This window comes from Chinchilla lanigera, unplaced genomic scaffold (assembly GCF_000276665.1).
Source record: "Chinchilla lanigera isolate Chin_1 unplaced genomic scaffold, ChiLan1.0 scaffold00010, whole genome shotgun sequence".
In the NCBI taxonomy this organism is placed as follows: domain Eukaryota; kingdom Metazoa; phylum Chordata; class Mammalia; order Rodentia; family Chinchillidae; genus Chinchilla; species Chinchilla lanigera.
In genome coordinates this window covers 6,269,922-6,293,820 of record NW_004955411.1, presented here as the reverse complement: position 1 = coordinate 6,293,820, position 23,899 = coordinate 6,269,922, and the positions used below count along the sequence as shown (strand labels likewise).

At 36.5% G+C, this 23,899-nt stretch overlaps 1 protein-coding gene across 1 annotated transcript in view; it reads right to left on the bottom strand.

The window, feature by feature from the left end:
• The window catches only part of Pkhd1 (polycystic kidney and hepatic disease 1 (autosomal recessive)), a gene marked incomplete in the record, with an annotated part of 446,270 nt that overhangs the window by 140,549 nt on the left and 281,822 nt on the right, over positions 1–23,899 (bottom strand). Inside the window, 2 exon segments of the mRNA XM_013510899.1 lie at positions 16,159–16,246; positions 19,054–19,167. Of these exon segments, the coding sequence (XP_013366353.1) occupies positions 16,159–16,246; positions 19,054–19,167 (202 nt within the window).

Sequence of the window (23,899 nt, the reverse complement as noted above, 5' to 3'; positions counted from 1 at the left end):
CATTGCTCATGTTGGTAGATGGGGAAAGAAGTCACACTTCTGGCCTGGCCTGGATGTAGGTGGCAGGGCAAGGGTTCAAGAAAACTGTTGTAATTAATGACAGCACTTGAAGACCAAATCACTTTTGAAAGCTACACACGCTGAGCCTGTTGGAGCCTCATGTCCTTCCCTTCCTGAGTTTAAATTTCTCAGAGCATTTATGTCTAGCCCACACCCTCTCTATGACTGTCTCCTGTAGTTGTCTGTCACCCAGTCACTATGGGATGGTAAGACTGGAAGCCCTGAAGTAATGTTGTTTTAAGTTTTTCTGAGGCTTATCCTTATGTAATCAACCCTTTCCCAAAATGGCACATGATTAAACACTGTCTGGCAATTTGGTAGGGATTGTATTGAATTCCTTCTGCAATTGCTATCTGCCATTTGGAAGGAGTTACTTTAAAGTAAAACATCACGCAGCTTTTGAAGTTTACAATGGCTATAGGCTTTTCTTGGGGCTAGTACTGTTGGACTGGTCTATTGTTTCTCCCTGGAGCTCCTAAACTCTGGAATTTACCATGTGATTATAAAGACAGGTTCTTCTACCCAAGAGGTGAGGTAAACTTCCAGGCTGCTATCTATCATCTATCTACCTATCTATCTATCTATCTCTGTCTCTCTTTATCTCTGTCTCTCCTTCTCTCTGTATTTCAGTCTATTTCTCATATTCCTCTATAGCTTCTAATTTTCCTATCAGTTCCCTCTTGCTTCTTAGAGATCTACTTCTTTTTTCTTTCTGTCAAGTTGTTATTTTTCAAGTGTCTGTATTCTAAGTCCCAGAGAGGGTATATTTTATTGCTGATCACTACTGTGCCATTTTGGTTCTCCCTAGGTCACTATAATATTCTGACAAGCTCCTCGTACATAAAATTAAAATTCTTCCCATTTGGAATTCAGACAGAGTTTAGAACAGTGAGTAAAGGAGTATATATGTGATTATACATATGTCAAAATCCACAGAATATACATTACTAAATACACCTTAATGTAAATTAGAAAAAAAAAAACCTGTACCTGCTCTAGTTAAATGAATTTACACACTCTCCTTTTCAGTCCACTCATTCTTAAAAACCAACTTGAGTTATCTTGCTTCAAGAAGTCCTTCAGGGAGTTTGAATGCCTGCTGTGTTCTAAACTGGCAAAATTTTGACATAATAAACATTAGTGACTTGTGACTGTTATTATGCTCTTCCCTTCTGTAGCTGTCCAATTTTGGTATTATTATTTATAATTTAATGAATCTAACCAGGTACTATGCACACCCTAAAACACCTACTAATATGTGAGGGAAAGAGTAAAATTCTTATTGAAATTATTATCCAAAACTTTATACTAAACATGAATGAGTGTAATCTGACTTTTTTCCATTAAGACTTTCAAAAACTTACAAGTTTGTGAAAATTATGTTTCTTCCATTCTTCTAAGGTGTGAAGATTCTACATCTATGAGAACAATATCAAAGCAGCATGGCCCCTTCCATATTTATTCCTATATAGTAGCAGTGATAACTTCAGAGAAATTTGTAGTCCCAGTGTCAACACCCCAGTTATCTTTAACTTTTAGCACACATTAATCCTAATCCCTGCCTTCTACTATTATGGTTACCCTTCCATCATTTCAAGAAATCCTAGCAATTCCTATGTGAATAAGAATTCCAGCTGTATTCCATGCTTCTCATGAATACTAATGGAAGCCCTATAGCTACAGGGAAGAGGAGAAACATGCATGTTGTGAGCAAAACATACCTAAATAATGAACAAAAAAATAAAAGGCGATTTGCAAAATAATTGGAACTAAATAGAAACCACATGAAAACTGAGAGGAAACTAGGAGTAATCACTGTGGAAGTCTCCTAAAAGATAACTTTTTACATAATGAACAAAATAATCAGCCCAATTTCCTTTATTTTGGCATTAATGTTGGGCCTAGTTCGGGAAAAATATAATGCTTCTCAGTCAAAAATGTAATACTTATTCAGTTACAAAGAACAAAAATGCCAACTTGATTTAGGACTTCTTATAGTTATGTATAAAACATTCATATATAAACATCTATAATTTAAATTTTTAAACTAAATTTTGGGAGGCTTTAATTATAATAACTGCTTTTGGCCACAGCCTCAGATGTCTTCCCTCAAGAAATAAGGATGGTCACTGACTTCCGAACAGATTCTACAGTGTTTTTCCCCGAGAAACGGGGATAGCCACAGGCTTCTGAACTCTACTAACATTGAAACCTTTTATTTTCTAACTGTCTAGGGAAGGATGAGAGTGGGAAAGGATTTTTGAAAGACTTAAGATGTGTTATGTACATGTACTGACTCTCCACAATGAATGTGATCATTATTTACTGCAAATATGTACTAATAAAAATTAAAACTCAAATGCCAAAGATAAAAAACAAGTTAAAATTTTGTCACTGAAACTGAAACATGGTAAGGATTCTCAGACTGAATTAGACTGCTGGGTATTAAAGAAGTTGATTCTGTAGTGATGTTAAAATGATGGGGACAGGAGTAATAGCTATAGTAGATATCAATTATTTGTCTGCTGACCTCTTTTCTCCTTCATTCCAGGAAATCGATCATACCTCCCTGGGAATAGCTCCCTCCATCCACCATACCACTTAAGTGATTCTACGGAGAAGTCTAGATGACAATCACATAAACCCTTCTCAAAGGTGAGACATGTTTGTCAAAACCCCTCTCCTGGAATGAGTGGAGGATAATGTTCCCTATGGTGGTGAAGTTAGGAAAAGTTCAACAACTCTGTAACCTACAAGAGTGATGGAACTATTCTTCTTTGGAATAAAATGAAATTGAAGTAGAGAAGTACAAGTGACAGTAGCTGGTAAAGAGGAGGCCCCAGTACAATCTTCCATGTGGAACTGTAAGTTTCATTTTACTTTTACCTCCAACTGAAAGAATCCTCAGTACTATACTATTTATGTGTGTCTTACTTTGTTCCAAAACCTGGGCTAAAATATTCACATGAACAAACATGCTGTTATCAAAATTATAAATCATAAAGCTGTGTGTTATAGTCATTTTGATAGAGAAATCTGTGCTGAAGGAGAAGTAAGAGACCTGTGAAAGGTTCACTGGTATCTTTGATAAGTAGGATATATAAGAATTAAAAGGGTATGCAAAGATTCTGACCCTAATCCCAAATTTCATTTATTAAGTATTGAGGAAGCCAGTAGTAAGATTAGTATAGAAGTCAGGTATATGGTGCTTAGGTGAGAAGCTGCAGAGGAAAGAAGAATGACAAATAATTGAAACAAAGTATACTTGAGAAATATATAACTAATTGGATGCAGGAGCTATTGGAAGAGACATTCTCAATGACGACATTCAAATTAAAGAGCTAGGTCCTAGGGAAGATGATGAGGTAACAAAAGACTTGGGTGTTTTTCTTCATTTCAGAGTTATTTTCCTTGTAAATAACAAACTACATTTATAAATCTCACAGCTGTTAGAATGGCAGTTATAGAATAGATATAACAAGTGATGATAAGGATATAATAAAAGAGAATAGGAATGTGCACTGCCGATGGGAATGTAAATTACTACAGCCACAATGAAAAATAATATGAAGGTTCTTCCAATAAGTAAAAGTATAACTACCATATGGTCCAGAAATCCCACTACTGAGTGTGTATATCCAAAGGAAATGAACTCAGTATATCCAAGAGATATCTAGGCTGGTGGTGTACCACAGGGGTAAAGAACTTGCCTAGAAGGTGTAAGACCCTGGGTTTGGTTCCCAGGGAGGAGAGGAGAGGAAAATGAGAGAAGAGGAGAGGAGGGAAGAGGATGGTAGGGAAAGGGGAGAAAAAGAGGGAGGGAGAAGGGGAAGAAACAGGGAGAGAGAAAGAAAAGCAGAGAGAGAAAAGAGGCAGCCATGTTCAGTGTAGCTTACTTAAATAACCAGAAAATGGAAACAACTTAAATGCCCCAATTGATGAATGGATAAAGGATGACGTTATGTTAAAGGAAATATACCAGGTACAAAAAGGCAGATACTGCCTAATCTCACCTATATATTGAATCTAGCTATGTTGATCTCATAGAAGCAGAGAGTATAATGGTTTAATAATTGTGAAAATATTTGTCAAATGATATAAAATTTCAGTTAAGAAGAATAAGTTCAAGAAATCTGCTATGCATCATTAATGACAATGTACTGCAGGTCTACAATTGTTTAACAAGTAGATTTGAACTGTTCTCACCACAACAAAATAAGTATGTGAGGAAATGCACGTGTTAATTGGCTCAATTTAGCTATTCTATACTGTGTAAATATACATATTTCAAAGTATGATTTCATAAATGACATATATATAATTTTTTACTTTGTCAATTAAAAAATACAGTAAAGGAGGAAATAAGTCACTTCTGAAATAGGGTAACAGAACAAAGACTGGATAATGTCTTACCCACTGGATAGGATAATGACTTTCTTCAAAAGGTAAATAAGATAGAGAATCAGAAAAAATAAGAACTTTTGTAAAAGAGTCTTGTGCTTATCACTTTTCTGTTGCTGGGACAAAACAGCTGACATTTGAAATTTAGGGAAGAAAAAGTCTAGACTTATTTATAGTATAAAAAGTCCAACATGGTTGTTCATCTGTCTTCCCAAAAGTCAACTAAAATAAACTACAACAAACAATAATTTAGAGATAAAGTTAAAGTAATAGAACAAAAATAAAGTTTTTTCTTCAAAATGTTTTGCTAAGTTTTCTTTGGCTGATAGTTCAAGAAAGGAATGCAAGTTTATAAAGTTAACAGGAAGCATTTCCTCTGAAGTTTTCACACTAATGTTATTTATAAATAAGTCAATTACATACAAATAAATCTGGATCTCTGATTCTATTCATGAAATTTATGAAGAGGCAAAAGTGAAAGGAACGATCCCCACAATATAATAGAAAGAATTATTAAAGTGCTCTTACAGAAAGAAGAATGCAGCCAAATACTTAAAACACAGCTTGGAAAGGCTAGTACTCAACATCAACTTGCCAGATTTTCTAATATTCTACAGCTTGGTAAGATGTTATCATCAGCGAATTCTGAGCCCACAACGTAAGGGAACTATTTTCACAGTTCCCTGTGGATCTCAAATCATTTTTAAATGTTCAAAAGAAAAAGATATCTATAAAGCCATTATACTGAAAATATAACCATACATTATATAATGTCATTGAACTACTGCTCCAGATAATAAGAAATGTTTATAATAGTTGTCATGTGTATAACACAAGCAGTGGAATCATACCAACTAGGGTAAAAATAGAGTCACAAGAACTTTTAGCCTTCTAAGTTGGAAAATTTATTTAACTTCTCATTCCCTAGTTTTCCTATCATAAAATGCAGATAATACCTAGTTTATAGCCCTGAGAGATTTAAATGAGATATGTATGTAAAATTCTCGGAAGAAGCCTGACACGTACAAACTTACACGATAAGAACTCAATAAATGATAGCTAGTTAATGACTATGGGTAAGTTTTAATTAATAAAATGGAATTTCTTTCAAAATAGCCTGTAGGTCAGACTCTGAATGAGGTTTTTAACACATTCTTATAAGAAAAATCCATTCACAAGGCTCCTGCCAAATTCCATCTTGCTAACCTTTTAATTATAATTAAAGTTTCTTATTGATCCCTGTTAGAAATGCTTACTTCACAAATCCTTTTGGGTATCAGAGAGGCACTTTATACTCAGCGTGACCATATCTGAATTCACAATCTTTTCCCCTGAGCTTAGTTCTCTTCTAGTGAATAACTCATGCATCAATACAAGCCAGACACCAAGCAAGCACCTCACCTCCAATGTGTCTGTGATGGCTAATTTTAAGTTTCAAACTGTCTGGCCTAAGTGATATGTAGAAATCTGGTAAAGCACAATTTCTGAGTGTATATGTGAGGGTGTTTCCAGGGGAGACTGATGTGAAAATCAGTAGACTGTGGGGAGAGGATCCACATTTAGTGTGGAGGGGTATCATGGAATCTGCTGGGGGCCAGATAAAAACAGGGCAAAGGAAAGCTGTATTACCCCTGCTGAAGCTGGGACACACTTCCCCTGCCCTTGGACAACAGAACTCCCGGTGTTTCTTCTCTCCCTTTCTTCTGGAGGTAAGATCCCTTTCCCTTCCCTGTGGACATCAGAACTCCAGGATCTTTGGCTTTGAACTCTAACATTTGGGTCATTGTCTCCAGGGTTCTCAGATCTCCAGCACTGGGCTGAAAATTACACAAGCTTTCTGGGGTTCTGAGCCTTTCTGACACAAAATGAGTCAAATTACCAGCTTCCCTTGTTCCCTAACTCACAGATATCATATCACCGTTCTTCTCAGCCTTCAGGCTTGTGTTGAATTCTTCTAATAAATCCCCTCTCACACATCTGTCTTACAGTAAAAAATAAAATTTTTGATATCACCCAAGAACACGACGTTGGCCCTCAGCAAGTCCTTGGAACCCTATCATGCTCGGCTTCTGATCTCTACTCAATCATCATGGGATTCTCGTCATTCCCACTAGGGTTCCTGATCAGGTTTGGGTTCTTTTGTCCAATTCAGATGGAAATCGCAAATTGGCATAGGGCTGCTCTCTTGAGGCTAACGGTGGGCGGCCTTGAGTCCCAGTGACTCTCAGCCTTAGCCACAGCTCTGAGCCTGAGTGCCTGCTCCTCTCAGAGCTCAGTGTTTCAGCTCTGGCATTAGAGTTCTTAGTGTTATACTCCCCTCCCCCACCCACCCCTGCTTCCACCCATCCCATCAGCTCCACTGCACCCCATGCTTGGGGTGTTTTGCATCTTTCTGGAGCCTACTGTACCTTTTGCTGTCTCTAGGGGGATGCACGACACATCCCTCTGGTTTCAGCCTGGGCCTTCTCTTCCAGCTGGGAGCCTTATCCTTGGCCTCTCCTAGCAGTCTCGGGGAGGAGGATTGCCTTGCTTAAGGCGCCACTGGAGCTTGAGCCTCTGGCCTTCTGCACCTGCTTCAGGGTCTCCCTGGGCTTTGGCCTAGGCTTTCACTGTGGCTGTAGACCTTGCCTATGCTGCCACTCCTCCCTGGGACTCTGGAACTCTTCGGGGTTAATTTCCCCTAGGGTTATCAAGTCTTTTCAGTTCAGCCTGCTCAGTCCACTGTACTAGAGATGAAAATCACAACAGAGAACAGGCCCACCCCAGGGAACCTTCATTAGAAGGATTTATGTTGCAGAGAGGATGCAACGTGCCCATACAACCTTCTAGTGGGGGCGGGGATTATGTAGAGGAGAGTGGTCTGTGCAGGTGCAGTTTTTTGCATTTCCTAGACCTGTTCCAGGACTTTTGGAATAATGTCAGCAGGGACAAGGTCCTTTGCAGAGCAGCGCTGTCTGAGTGGGGTAGGTCCACTGTTCTAGCCGAGTGCATCCAGACCCTCATCTTCTAGAGCAGATCATTGAGAACGTCAGCAGTGGCCCTGGTGACACCCCAGCCCTTGCCCTTATATCCGATTTTTCGAGGGCTCCTGCTAATGGGAGGCAGTATCACCTGGGTCACCTTTCCAACTCTTTCCCACCACAGAACCACTCCAAACCCCCACTTCTTCATAATCTCCTACCTTGACTCCTCCTCTAGCGCAGTCTAGAAATTTAGAGTGGTCCCAGCCTCATTGCATGGCTCCGAATTGTTCCTCCACCCCTGTCCTCTTGATGAGTGATGTCAGCCACTTCCGGGATGACTCCCAGCCCTTTCCCTCAGAGTCCTGAAGTTATGCTTCTAATGGCCTTCATCGCGTCTTTGCTTGGTGGATCCAACTTAGCACACTGCTGCCACTTTCTACCATGACAAACCTCCCAGTCTTCTCATCTTTGCCTGTCTGCCACCCACAAGGTTGCACTATCAAATCTGCAGCACTCTTCTCAGGCCTCCGCCTGCCCCCAGCAGCACATCCTTCTTGTCTACCACTCCCACCATCTCCTCCACTTTCACAGCCACCATGATTTCTGGCCTTGACTGGTCCCCTGACATCCCAACCCTGCCCCTATCTCCTCAGTTTCTCATCTACAAACCCAGGACTATTTCTTAAGCACAAGATGGATTTCATTATTTACCTCCATAAAACATTCAGAAATTTTCACTTGGCTCTCTTTTATCTGGACAAGGAGGCTCTGTGTGACTTGGCCCTTGCGTGTCATATGTTTCTACCTCCTGCTCATTCTGTTCTGCCAGTACTGGCCTCCTTCCTGCCTGCTCAGCTCCTCATAGCCACATCAAGGGCAGTACAGTATGTCCTTCGTCATGGTACTATTGTCTATTCACATTACACAGATGGCCGCTTCTTACCCGTCAGACCTCAGCTCCAATTTCCCTTCACCACAGAAACATGAGGTGTTCATCCAGCCTAAAAGGCTACAACCTTCACATTCTCCACACCAGCCACTTTCCACCCTACCCCTACTGACTTCCTCACTAACACACAGTATCATCCACAGCCATACTGTTTAAATTCTTGTGCTTGCTTGTCCTTCTCTCTCTCTTCCTATTAAGATTGCAAGCTTGAGAAGACAGCAATCCCTTCCAATTTGCTTTTATGTCTCTAGAGCTATAGCCAGACATATTTCACAGGGAGCATTCCTCACACTTGCTGAATGATTAAAAGGTGTTTGCTTTAGCTAGAGCATGCTTTCCACACATACTCCATTTTGCTTCACCCACATCCCTTTGTCTTTTGGTCCCCACTGCTGACATCGCTCCTCAGGAAGGTCGTCTGACTCCCCTCATGGCCTCCAGTTACCACATACATATGTCTTCAGAACCCCTCTCACCCTTCTTCATAGAATGTATCACACATGTATTATTTATATTTATATGTAATTTTACACTTTCTCACTACTCATAATGAACGTCTGAAGAAAGCGATCATGTCCATTTTTACTTGCTGTTGCACCTTGAGATCATAGTTCATTTGATAAAGATTATGTTTTCATGAAAGTTGTATTGAATAATTGTTCAAAATAACTACAAATGTAATGTCTATTCTATAAAGAATTCTGCATAAAAAAAAACACATTAAGCCAGTAGGTACCTGTCATCTCACCAACGTGATACTATCTGTACTGCACATCCTTGTAGGTATTTCCTATCCGTATTTATGCAAATATATCAGACTGCTATGTAATACTAGTTCCAACCTGAATGTCTTTACCTCCTTACATTTATCAACTCAAAATATGCTAAACAGATGTCTATATGCTAGTCAGATGTCTATGTTAGTCAGATGTCTATATGCTAGTCAGATGCACATCTTCTTTTGGAACTCACATATTGAAGCAATTTAGAGATATTTCTGTGTTCATATATTTTTTTATTCCTGGGCTTTTAACATATTAAAAATATTGGCTTCCCATCTCTACTATTATATGTGCAAATTCTTTTTGGCTTATCAGCTGCTCTTACATTTTGTAATTAACATTCAGAAATACTCCATTTTATATGCTCAGATCTATTACTTCTGTTTTTCTTTTTTTACTTATTAGCGCACATGTGCAATATGTAATGTTTACATTCCTAAGCGGGAACACATACATAATACATCTCCATTCTTTTTTATCCTCATGCCCTTTCTTGCCTAGCCCTGCACACATCTCTTGATCCTCTTCTCTTTTTTTTCCTTTTTTGTTCATATTTGTCACACATAACATTGACATTCCTTATGTGTAGTTGGTACCTGTACTCAGTACATCCTACTTCCTCTTCCATCCCCTGTGCCTAGCTCCCCTCTCCTCTTCCTCCATCTCTTCATTCTTTCCTACTTGAGAAAGATCTCCTTTCTTCCTCCTGGATATATCTCCTGGCTTCCTATTATCTTTCTTTTATTTTTTCTTTATTTAGGTTTCTCATTTAAGGGAAACCATGTGATCTTTAAATCTGTATGTCTGATTTACTTAACATTACATCTCAGGGTGCATTCATTTACCCACCAATGACCCAAGTTTATCTTTCTTTATGGCAAGGTAATATTCCATTGTATGTAAATACCACATTTTCTCTATCCAGTCATCTGTGATGCATATATAGGCTGCTTCCAAGATTTAGCTATTAAGAACTGTCCTGCTATACAGAGGGGTAAGCATGTATCACTGTAATATGATGTCTTTAACTCTTTTCAGAAGATATGTAGAAGGGAAATAGCTAGGTTGACTGGAATTTCTAGTTCCAGATTTTTGAGGAATCTCCACACTGATTTCCATAGTGGTTGTTCTAGTTTACATTCCCACCAACAGGTAGAAAGTTTCTTTTTCCTCCACAGCCTCCCCAGCATTTTTTGTAATTTGATTTTTTGATGGCCTTTCTTTCTGGAGGAGGATGAAATCTAAGTGCTGCTTTAATTTGCATTTCTTTAATGCCCAGTGATGTTGAGCATTCCTTCATGTATTTATTGTCCATTTGTACTTCTTCTGTGACGTGTCTATTCATTTAACTTGCTCAGTTTTGGACTAGGTCATTTATTTTGAGGGCTCTAACTTTTTGAATATTGATATCAATATAGATATAGTCTAGATATTAGTCTTCTATCCAAAGAATTGCTGGCAAACATTTTTTCCCAATCTGTAGATGGCCATTTCACTCAGTTGCTTCTTTTTATTTAATATGATCCCATTAGTTGATGCTCAGAACTATTTCCTGTGAAACCAGGGTTCTGTTCAGAGTCTTTGCCTCTACCTGCTATGTCAAGAGTTTTACCTGTCTTATCTTCTGGAAGATTAAATGTTTCTATTTTTTTATTTTAAAGAGAATTTTTAAAAATAGCAAAATAGCAACAATATAGACAAAACCAAAATAACAGTAAATAATAAAAATGATACAGGGTTTCATAACAAAGAGATAAGAATTAACAGTGGTTATTGTACTACATATTGTTATCTTCAGTGAAGTTGCTTAGATTACCAGCTGTAAGAATGCAAGATTGATCAAACCATTCAAGACACTCCAAAATAATAATAATAAAATTAGGAATTATACAGAGCTTTGCTAATCAAGATAGTAGGAATTCACCAATGGTAAATATTTCTGTTTTAACATCAGTTTTTTGATCCATTTTTATTTTAGTTTAGTATATGGTGAAAGAGATGGATCTAGATTCAGTCTTCTGCACGTGGTTGCCAGTTTTCCCAACTCCAATTATTAAAGAGGTTATCTTTCCTCCACTGTATGTTTTTGGCTCCTTTGTCAAAGATCAATAGTTAAATGTGCTGGGGACTGTTGGTGCATCCCCTATTCTATTTTGTTGGTCCTCCTGTCTGTTTTTATGCCAGTACCATGCTGTTTTTATCACAGTACCTTTGTAATATACCTTCAGGTCCAGGACCGTGATCACTCCTGCTTTGTACTTTTACCCAGGATTGTTTTGGCTCTTCTCACTCTCTTTTAGCTTGATATAAATTTTAGGATTGTTTTCTCCAGTTCTGTGAAGAATTCTGTTGGAATTTTGAGTGAGTTTGTGCTAAATCTGTATGTATTGTGCTAAATCTGTAGGTAAATTTTGGAAGTACAGACACTTTCATTATAATGGTTCTACCTGCCCAAGAACAGAGGATATCTGTTCATTTTCTTTTCCTTATTTTTTTTTAGTACCGGGAATTGAACTCATGACCTCAGACTTTCCAGGCAAGCACTTATGCCACTGAGCTATATCCCCAGCCCATCTTTTCATTTTCTAATGTCCTCTTCAATTTTCTTTTGAGAAATCTGTAGTTTTCATTCTTAAGGTCTTTCATTACCTTAGTGGGGCTTATTCCTAAGTATTTAACTTTCCTTGGTGTGATTGTGAACAGTATTTTTTCTCCCATTTCTTTCTCAGTGGGTTCATTATTAGTGCAGGAAGGATTGAACCCAGGGCCTCCTGCACACTAGGCAAATGCTGTACCCCTGAGCTACACTCTCAGACCTTTTTATTTTCATTTTGAATCAAGCTCTCCCTAAATTTTTTTAACACTTTGACTTCAAACTTCCAATTCTGCCTCAACACCTAAGTAGCTGGGTTACAGGTGTGTAATTTTTAATTTTTTTCCATAAGTAAGCACCTTTGTGAGAGACATTCTTTAAGTATTTATTTTTTACTATTATATTTTAATTACATTGATACATTGGTGATTGCTTCATTGTGATGTAAGCACTGGCGATCACACATGGACTCCGACATGCAAAGCAAGTGCTTTACCACTACACTACACCTCTACCCCTGTATTATTACTTCAAATAGCGATTTTCATCAAAGAGCTAAACCACTTTACTAAGAAACAGTGATTTAAAGGAAGTATCCTTCCAGTTTTAATTTACTGCACACATCAAGAATGTATGTTAAATTTTATTAAGAGCATTTCTGTCTTGTGCCAAACTTAGCAATTTTGTCTTCCTCCCTCCCTCTGTCTGTCCCTCCCTTCCTCCGGCTGTCCATCCCTCCACCTGTCCCTCCCTCCCTCTGTCTTTCCTTCCATCTTTACCTTCCTTTCTTCCTTCACTACTTCCTCAGGAGCCTCCTGATCCTGGCTCCAGAATAGCTGGGATTCTAGGCATGTATCACTGCTCCCAGATCCCGACCATATTTTTAATATTTCATCTAGTGTTCAGATAAATTATACTAATGATTATTTCATTTTGAATAACACTTTTTTTATTTAAAAAATCCCACTCAATTCTAATCATTTTCCTTCATAAATTACTGGATTTTATGCATTGCTGTTTTAAAGATTTTTTCATTCTACTTACATGTGACTATTATCTAAGGTTTTGCTTTTTATTAGTTATCTGTAGTACTGATTTTTAAACATATTTTATGCTTGACCCTTAAACTAATTGGGAAGCATTATGTTTCAGCTATTATATAAAACAGATTTTACAGCACAGATATTAGAATGATTGAAAGGACATGTTTTATTTATATCTGAGCCAAATGTATTCTTTAGGATAAATCTTTAATAACTTTATCTCTTTCTCTATTATTAGTTCTTTCAGTTTTATTCTTCATTACCAACTGTGATCATTTAAATTCCTGAATAGCTGGGGATATAGCTCAGTGGCACAGTGCCTGCCTGGCAAGCATGAGATCATGAGTTCGATTCCTAGTACCCAAATAAATAAACAAATAAATTTCTGTAAATAAAATTTTATCCTTTCAAAAATTTCAAAATGATATGTATACTTATTTTCAAATAATTTTAATTTTTCTGTATCTATTATATTTGAATTCTCATGTCTAATTTTATATACTTCTTTGTACAATGAAATTTACTAGAAGTTAAGCCATTCTTTTTAAAACTTTCAACTTTATTCATTTCCTACTTTCTAATTCACTGACTTTTGCCTTTCCCTTTCACTGACTGATTTCATTAGATTAACTGATTATGTTGTTTCTGTTCTTTCATCTTGTTTTTGGTTTCTCACATTTACACCTTAGTATCCTCACTCTTTTTTCATTCAATTATGGAAGTGTTTAGTGTGCTGATGTGTTCAGTGCACTTCTAACTGATCATTTCCCAGGTATTCTCTTGGTAAATGTCTTATGTCCTCTTTCATATAGCAGTCATTTGTCTTTTCCTTATCTTCCAAGAAAGTCAAGTTGCTTGTTCATTTGCTGTTTTAGTCTGTTTGTTACACTGTGATCAGATCCTATTACCAGTCAAATATATGAAGGTTTTAATTATATACATATTCTAGTATAAACTTATTTAAACAAAATTAGTTTATTATACTACTCATAGTTTTATTTATTTATTTATTTTTTCTTCAGGTACCAGGAATTGAACTCACAACCTTGCGCTTGCCAGGCAGGTGCTGTGCCGCTGAGCTAAATTCTCAGCTCTTACTCATAGTTTTAAATCTTTATAACTTGATTAAAAAGCTAAGAATTAAAAGAGTGAAGTAGGGGCTGGGGGTTTAGCTCAGGGGCACAGCGCCTGACTGGCAAGCGCAAGGTCATGTGTTCCATCCCAGGTACCAGAAAAAAAAATAAAAAATAAAATAAAAGAATTAAGTAAATGACTTACATTACTGTTTTAGTTTTTGTCAGTTTCCCTGTATATTTCTTACAGATACGATTTTATATTCCTATACTATGTTATCTATTATAAAACTTTCCTGACAGGATCTCACTAGGAATTAAAATCTTAATTAATGTAAAATGCTATTTAACCTATTTGCTAATTTTTTTTTATTTTGATCTCTGTTGTTAATAATTTTGATGTTCTTTCATTTTGGTCTTTAAATTTCTTATATGCAATATTTAACCTTACATTTTCAAGAGTTGTTTTTATATTTTCTCCTAGTTAAAATATCATATTACATTTTAATTTTTATCTCAGTTTTCCTTCATGGGTTATTTTAGAATATTTTTAGCCCTATAACTGGCGGTTTATTCTGTCTTCTATATCCTTTTAATAACTTCTTGCTTTGCTCTCTTATTTCATTTTCGTCACTTTTCCCATTTCCCTACCTAGTATGTCTTTTTTCCTCTTCTCTAACCCTCCTGGTGATTTTGAAGGTGTATTTCCTATTTTAAATTCTGTTAGAATTAACTTGTATTGATTTCCTGTCACTCTTACGTGCCATCTCCTGTTTCCTTCTCATGGCTATAGTCGCAGATTTTTATCTAAGAATTTCAAATGTGATGGTAAATTTATATGTCGACATTGGTAAGCTATAATACCCAATTCTTCAAGCAAGTTCTTATCTATTACTGTGGAAGTATTTTACAGATGTGATCAACACACTCAGCTGGTGTTAAGTAAGGGAGATTATTCCTAATGATGTGGGTGGGCCTCATCTACTAGTTGGAGGACCTTGAAGCAAACCTGAAATCTCCCTGAGAATAAAGAAGTCCCACCTCAACACTGAAGCATCAGCTCCTGCCCAGGACTTTCCAACCTGTCTGCCCACCCTTCTGGTTTTAAACATGCCTGGAGGACACACACACACACACACACATACACACATGCACACACATATCCTGTGACTGTATGTGCTTCATGTATTTCATATGTTTTGTTTATATGTTTCATATAAACAAAACCTAAACTAATTACATTAACTTTTCAAAGTTTACACTGTACCATGTCATTATAAGAACAACTACTCAAATTTGTACAGTTTTAAGGATTTTACTGTATCATCTTCATGGTGTTACATTTAAATTGTTTTAATGCTTACCATTAATATGTTATATTGCTCTTGAATTTTGAAATTAGTCTAACTCTTTATCTTAACTTTTTGTTCATTTTTCTCACTTCTTTCAAAGCAAAAGTTCTTTGCTTTCACATGTGGATGGCATCTTAGCAGGGAGTCCAGTTCTTGGGTTATTATCTTTGTTCCTTAAATATTTATAGGTATTTTATTATTTATTATTGGTATAGATGAGAATTTTAAGGCTGGAAAACTTTATGTCCCTCTGTATTATTCTTTTATGTTTTTCAATGTTTTTCCTTGTACTACGACGACCATGTAACATAGCAATGTTATTTTCATGTTTAAATTAAATATAACTTCTCCCAGATTAGCTATCTGTATTTCAGTTAGAGTTTTCATTATTCCTCTTGGTATAAATAATATAGCCTGTTTTTAAAAAGAACAACTACCTGTATGGAGCTTTTAGTTTCTGATTTCTACTTCAAGTAGTTTATCTGTTATTATTTTTATCTCTCACTCTTTACCTGCATGAGTTTGTTCTCTAGTTAACTATTCCGTTTGAGGCAGTTGTTACTCTCTCCTCTATGACACACTATTAAACTCCAGAAGATGCATCATATGCTCCATCTCATTCTTATTTCATCTCTCTCCGCATCTTAACATGCCATCTTCTCAACTCAGAACACGTACTCTATTTATTATCTCATGGCACTGACACTTTTCAGATTTTATTGAAAACAATAAACACGTATAATGTAAATTTTACTTCTGGAATAAATGATGTCCTACCCCCATCTCTTGCATGTTTGGTTCTATTATGTTATAAAGAATTTTTAAATCCCTGATATCCCATTATTTTTGTACTTACTTGACCTTCAATTATGTTTACAATTAAACTTCATATTATAACAAACTAAACCAAAAAATAAAGCACCTGCCCTATTCATTCCTTACCTATCATTTCCTGGGGCAATATCAGCAGCAAGATGTGTCCAGGATTTCTTAGGATAAGCACTCTGAAGCTGAAACTTTCCATAAACCCCTGAAAATAAGAAGAGCAGAAGGTGGATAGGAAAATATTTCAAAATTATTAAGACCACATAAGTAAAACTCACTTAGGTCATTGTGCAAAATATGTCATACAGAATCTGCATATAAATATGTTCCTCTTATAAGAAAAAAAGAATATTTAAGTACTCCATTTTACAGTATATTCAATATGTTTCATGTAGATATGACACATATCCTCTCAAAAGCTACAGAGAAATGAATACTACATCATATCATAATAATCTAAAAACTGGGAAACACACTAATGGTTATTTAAACTGAAAGAGGTATTCTTTCTCACCATTAAGTGACTGAAAACTATTTCAAATCCTGTTGAAAATTAACTGGTTTTAATAATGTATGTTATGCATTTGATTCTCAAAGAAAGAAGGCCAATTTTACTTCCTGAGGATAGGTTTTTGGTTTATTTTCAGTATACTTAATATTTTGTCCTTTTCTAAGTCCTAAAGAAGAAATCTCTACGGCCTTTGTTTCAAAATAAAATCTATTTTAGACTCACAGATTAAAGTTTTACCAGGGACACGCTTGACATAGCCCAATTTTATTCCTTTGGGTCTATTTCTTATATGTTTTATTGGTATTTTCAACCATATTAAGCATTATTTCTCATATTATAGTGCTCTAGAAGTTTTGTACCTATGAACTCCATCAGTATTAAAATAATTATACTTATGTACTCTCAACATATGTACACTTATTTGGATCACTTTAGGTAATATTAATTGTTTTAGGTAAATTTATTTAATAGTATTTACATGTATATTACACTAGAAGTTTTAGTATTTTCTTCCCACACTCAAATAGAATGTTTGCGTATTCCTGGATTAGCACATTTTGTGCTATTTTGTTGCAAAGCAGTAATCTAAAATTCTAAAAATTTCACAATACTCAGTAGAAAACTGCATAAATAAAAGAAGTAAACAACAGAAATATACCAATAATATACCTTGGCTTTTTATCTAGCATGGCTCAAAATAATAAATTCCCTATTAATTAGAAACTAATAAACTGTTTACATCAACATCTGTGATTTACTCCATATTCTAATCCAGAAATAAAACAGAGCCTACAACTAAAAATGGGATTAATGGATATAAAAATAATCCCACTTTCAAGACATGTCTTAGAGCCACTCTTTCACATAACATAATTTTATAAATATATTTCACAAGTTATCACATCATAAAAGATCTTTTCTCATCATAAGTTAAGTAAGCTAGTCAAAGAAGGATCCTGAAATAGTTTACAGAGATTTCCAACAAGGTTTATAACAAAAAACAGTTCATGTCTTTAAATTTGAATTATCCAGAAAATTCAATTGACCAGAAAAACAGAATTCTTGGTCATTTCCAATCCTCAAAGGTTTCCTGTGACATGACACCATTTCTTACTTGTTTTGGTGAGATCATAAAGGATATAAAAGAATTAAAATGTGTCATTTACTTAAGATACCATAAGAACTGAAGCATGCATTAAAACAAATATTTCATTATTTATTTAAATTTAATATCAGGAGAGGATTTCAGAACACTAGTCTAACCATACGCTTAAAGTCAAAGGTCAGGACATGTACCCACGTACACTCCTAACTGAAAGTTGGATCCAGCATGGTTACTCCATAGAACAGACAGAAACCCTAAATGCTCTTATAATCCTCCTAGCTTGTTAATTGGGAAGAATTCAAAAGTTCTTCAGTATCCTGTTGCTGGAAAGACAGCATGACTAGCATACATGAAACCTCTTTGGAAACTGCAAAGCGCTATCAAAGTAGTGGCAATAGTAGATGTTTGGAACTGAGTTAGCAAATGTCATACTGCCCTAATATTTTCACCTCACGATGCTCAAAAACATCTTATACAATGGTCTCTTCTCCTGTGCTTCAGCATAAAGCAACTTAGCTGAAAATCACCAGCCCAACACTGCATCCAGTGCGGAACCAGTCAGAATCAATATCCCAGATAGTGACAAAATTTGTTCAAGTCATATAACAACATATTATTTAAAAACATAAGAAAGTGCAGTGAACTGGTTCATTTGAAAATTCCGTAAGTGAGGGAAGGAAAAAATTTAAAAGAATCCAATTTTGAAAACTGAACTTTTTTTTTTTTTTTTCTGAGACAGAGTCTTGCTATAAAGTCCACACTGAGTTTGAACTCACTGTGTAGCCCGGGTTAGCCTTGAAGTCTATTCTCAGTCCTCCGCATCCTGCTTGCTGAGATTACAGATGTGTACCACACAGCAAGGGAAGTTGTTTCCCATGAACAGTTGTCCCATTTCCCTTATAAAATTAGTAATGCCTACACAGAACCAGTGGGGCAGTACTCGAAATCTGATGAACATTCCCTTATCTCTGGGAACTGAGTAGTTTTGGAGCTCAAGATCAATCTCAATTTTTGTATTCTTATGTAGATCAGTTCTAAAAATGAGGTGTGGTACAATACAAATAGGCAACAGAAAAACTGTCAACACTAAATGAGTTTTAAAAACCTATAGATCTGTCAATACAAAACACATCAGTAATCACACAGTATTTATAGCTGACAGTATATATCCTTAGTCTAGACTTTGGTGTTTGCCTTACCTAGCTATAAATCTAAGTTTTGACACTGCAAAGTTGTGTGGCCTTCTACCTACTGTTCATCATTTCCGACATCTATAAGATGGACAGCACTCACAAGAGAACAAGTAAGTGAAGTAAGTTAACATGTAAGTTATCTAGAAGAGTGCCTGGAATTTAGTAAATGTTCTATGAATTCTCTCTCTCTCTCATACTCTTACCAATTGTTCCTGGGTCGATACGAATTCCATTCAAACGATCACAAAAGATTCCTTCTGAGGCTCGAAGGAGAATCTGAAGCTTTTGTTCTTTTTCTAAGGGATTTTCTAAAGTACCTGTTTACAAAGAGAACAATATCATACAAAATAATCTGAGAATAAAGAAAGAATGCAAAATAATGCTATAAAGTAAACTACATGGAGAAGGGCCAACAGAGTCACGTAGGTAGAATGGAATGGGAAAGGGGGCAACACAAGATTCAGTGAACGTCTCCAAAGGAGACTGGGTTATTATTAAGCAAATATTCACTGTTCTTTCTTCATTAGGTCATATACTTTCCTAGCCTACTAATATTTGTCCTGATCACATGAATCGTTTCAACTAAATAAATTTGGGTGGGAGTGATTGTAATACCGGTTCTCAGTTGATATTTTAAGAGACCTGGTAAGATTTACCAGGACCTTGCAATGATCTCTGGCATGAAAGCTGCTAGTGTCTGAAAAAAGGGACACAAGACAGATCTGAACAGAACACAAAAGCTGGAGCAAAGTCTAACCAAGTCTAGTACAAATATTTGTTTTCACAAACTATAGAGATTCAAAACTTATTACATGGTATTATTACAGTAGAACCTAGCTAATTAACTGTCTGTGGCCATGTGATGTACAAATTCCTTCATATACATTTTAGCATTTAATCCTCACCATAAATCTGCAAAGTATGTTTCTCATCCAATTTTAAATATTCACCCCTAAAGAGGTTTAGGATTTAAGTGACTTATTCAAATGTATCTAAGTACTAAGTAATAAAGTCTATCTGAGCAATGGTATATTTGTGTTTTTTATTAAATAAGTAATTAAGTTATTTTATATAAATTCTTTTATAATTTAAAGACACATAAAGGCATAAGGAGATAATACTTAGTACGTGTGGAATTACTTCTGATCTTATGCTACTGATATGAACATGGTGACTGGTCACTTCTACAGTATGAGAACTGTTCAGGAAATTTGCCAAAATAGTATTAGTAAATATGGACCTAGAAAAGTGATATTCAGAAAATATTACAGAGTTAGTTCTTTAAGAAATAGCTGGGAGAAGGCAGTGTCCAAACCATATAGCGGATCAGTCAGGTTCCTAGAAACCTATCTATCAGGTGATGCTTTCTAGTTTAAATACTTCCTGAGAACATAACCAAAAGTGAGGCTGCCAAATATGTTTGAAAACACTGGTGAATTTAAAACTATCTATTTGTCCTTTTGCTTCATAGTTTTTTCAGGTGATATAAACCACTCCTTCCCATTGGCATTTCGTATATACCTGCTTAGCCACAAAGCTCCAGTCCAGGTAAGTATGACCTGGCTGCATCCTATCTTTACAGTCCAGCCTTCATACAATTACTTTAGAAAAACTGGTGAAAGCAACACTCAGAGAGGCAAGGAAATCTGAGTAGAGTTACTGTAGCCCAGCAGGGAGCAAGGATCAGAACCCACAGCCTGTGTGTTTCCAATATGACACTAACGTATGCTGCTGGCTATGCCAACCCTCAACTGAGCAACTAAGGCATCCTCTTAGTCCAAACAAAGACGTTACACAGCAAGAAGAGAGGAAGTGGAGGAGGAGGAGAATGGTAAGCAAATGTGTATGGTGCAGCTCTTATCTTGCGGTTATGAGTCTGTCCAGTAAGCCGTTTTCCAACTGTGATTTCATTTATTTCACGGAGGGTAGTTGAAAGTCTTGCGGGAAAATGGCCTAGTACTAAACAGATACCAGAGTGAAAAAAGTAGGACAGTTTTTGCCCTAGAGAAATGTATGCAGAGTCCTACAAAAAGAGTTCAGCATTTCTCTAAAATCAGAGATTAAATCAATTATGCAACCCAAAACTGCAGCATATGTGGAGCTTTCCCAGAAAGTCTGGGCAAAATTAGTCAGCCTGCCATGACTTTTGGTGTCTGAAGTGACCAGAGTTTGAGATCTTTTTTGTCAACTTGGGGGAAGGGGAGTACATGCTATCCTAGCATGAAAATGCATTGCTTCTTGTATCCATAAAAGCTAGTGAATGGAAAGCTTTAAAGGCTGAGATACAGAGATAAAATATGTCCTCAAACCTGGCAATCGAAGATGACTTTGTCCTATGTCAGGACAGTTACCTTGACAGAAAAGATGCTCAGGGTAAGGCAGTTTGTCCTTGCTTTGCCTTTGTAAAGCACCATAGCAAGAAGCACATACAACCTTGAGGAATTTATGTATTCATAATGGTAAGGGAAATATTTGTCATTTTTCTGCAAAGACATTCCATATGTTCTCACAGGCATGATTTGACTTAGTTTTCACAGGTCTTTGATGACTATTGTAGAGGTTCTCATGAAGAAACTGAGGCAAGGAGAGATTAAGTAACTTGTCAGGAATTACACAGCTATTAAATGGTGAATTTGGGCCTTGAACTTAATAGGTACCATTCTAGGCCACAGGGATACGCGGGGGGTAGGAGAAAAGTAAAGCAAAGTCGACACTACTTAGCATGATGTTGGCTAATAGAGGGAGAAAGGAATAGGTTCCAGATGCTCAAATCACCTGGGGAGATGGAAAAAAATAAGCTCTGGCATAGGAAAGATAACCATTGTAATGACTTGGCGAATATGGTACAAATGGATTCCTTGGACTTCAAAGGTAAGACAAAGGCAAAAGGACCTTTTATAATTTCATTAACTAAACGTCTTTGATGGAATAAATATAAACCTACTTTATACTTGAGCCCACTCCATCCATGTGACTCCCAGAACTCTGAACTCAGCCAGACCCTGCTGGTTGTTCTCCAGTCTCTCAGCTCTCCCTGCTCTATGAAAGCCCCGGTCTTTTACATCCTTGCCCTCCGTTCTTCCTCACGCCCAATCTCCCCTCAACACTTGGCTCCATTCTAATTGGTTTCTAAAAGCTTTCTGTGATCTTGAAATAGACCCCCCCTTTGTACATAAAAAGTGCAGGTGCCCTCTGTTGCAGTAACTCTGCTTCAAGGAATTGGTCCTAAAGAGTTAGTATAAAATATGGACGAAGTTCTTTCCTGTCGTCTTTATTTATAAGAGCGAACAACTCAAAATTCATTGAAGTGGAAAACAATTAGAAACATCTTCATTCCTGCAGAGCTCTTGCCTGTGTCCCGAGTCTCTCTCTCTGACATGCTCAGTACTTGAGCCACATAACCCGCAAGTTTCTACCACTCCCCGGGTCCTTCACGGTATATGCTAATTTTCAAAACCGGCTCAGATGTCATCTCTCCTTGTCTACTAAGTCTTTCCCCCACAGCTCCCACAGCATACTGTACCCCAATACTTATAACTATATTGCACATGTCTTTTATCTGTTTCCTTCTGTTGGTGAGCTGAGACAAGGAACAGCACACTGTCAGTAGAGATATATATATGATATCTATCTATCTATATAGATGTAGATATAGATAGATATATCCAACAAATGGTGAACTAATTAATTTTAACTAGCTCTGTTGCAGAAAACAATTGGAAATATAGAGAAACATCCTAGAGTAATAAAAATCTTAGCTTCTCTGTAAGTTATTACAATTTTCAGTATTAGGCACCTAATATCACGTTTTCAAACCATCTGAAGCAAAAATTGAGCAAACTAGAAGAAAATATAGGTATAGTGGAAAAGTTAACAAAACTCTCATAAAAAAAGGAAAATGCTAAGAATACAGCAGTTTTGAATAACACAATTAACTTGGCACAAAGAGATAGGAGACTGGACTGTCACAGAGAACATGCATTCTTTTCAAGCATGTATAATACATTTATAAACACTCACTATATACTGACCATAAAGCAAGATTAACAAACTTAAAAGGATTAGAATTATATAGCATACACTTTCTGGTCCTAATTCAATTAAAATGTACAACTCAAAATGGAAAGTTAGTGAGGTGGGCTACATTAAAATTAATATTTTCCAGTTATTGAATGATACCATGAAGACAGTGAGAAGACAGGCCACAGAGTGGGGAACTATATTTGCAATACAATAATCAACAAAAGGCATATCTGAAAATGTATAAGGACCTCAATAAGTCAGTACAAAACAAATCATCTTTCATTAAAACGAGTAAAAGTAGCTACTTCCCAAGATCACCTTAAATAAGCATATGAATATGATTGCACAATCACATTGAAAATAAGAGAAATTAAAGTTAGAACAATTGGGCCTGGGGTTATAGCTCAGTGGCATAAGCACCTGCCTGGCAAGCATAAGGTCATGAGTTCGATCCTCGGTACCATACACACCAAAAAAAGTTAGAACAATAATTAGAGATCACAATAGCATAGATATAGATAGAAACTGGCCAAAGTTGTGGGACATATCCTCTGAATAGTTTTTCAAACAAGCAAAGTATCTTTTCAAAGAACTGCTATTCTTATCTGAGTTAACCTTGACATTTCACAAACGTTATGACTGCCTAAGATAGGTCCAGCAATGAACCCCAATTCATTCTCTTTATTTTATACCTGCCCTTAGAAGTAGATTATATAGTGCCAACCTTGGAAGTTGAGCTTCTACTTAGGCTGTAACTATTATTCTTAGATCCTGCTATACACAAGTATTTTCTCCAGAGCAGAGCCTCCAGCACACTGTTGCTGTCAGATTGTAGCTAGCACGGATTGCAGAACCATCCAAATGTGATGCAGTTTATTCTGGATGAGCTTCAGTGATCATGAAAGTTAACAATTTGAAAGTTAAAAAATAGGGGCTGGGGATTTAGCTCAGCAGCAAAAGCGCTTGCCTGGCAAGCGCAAGGTCGTGAGTTCGGTTCCCGGTACCGGAGAAAAACCAAGAAAAAAA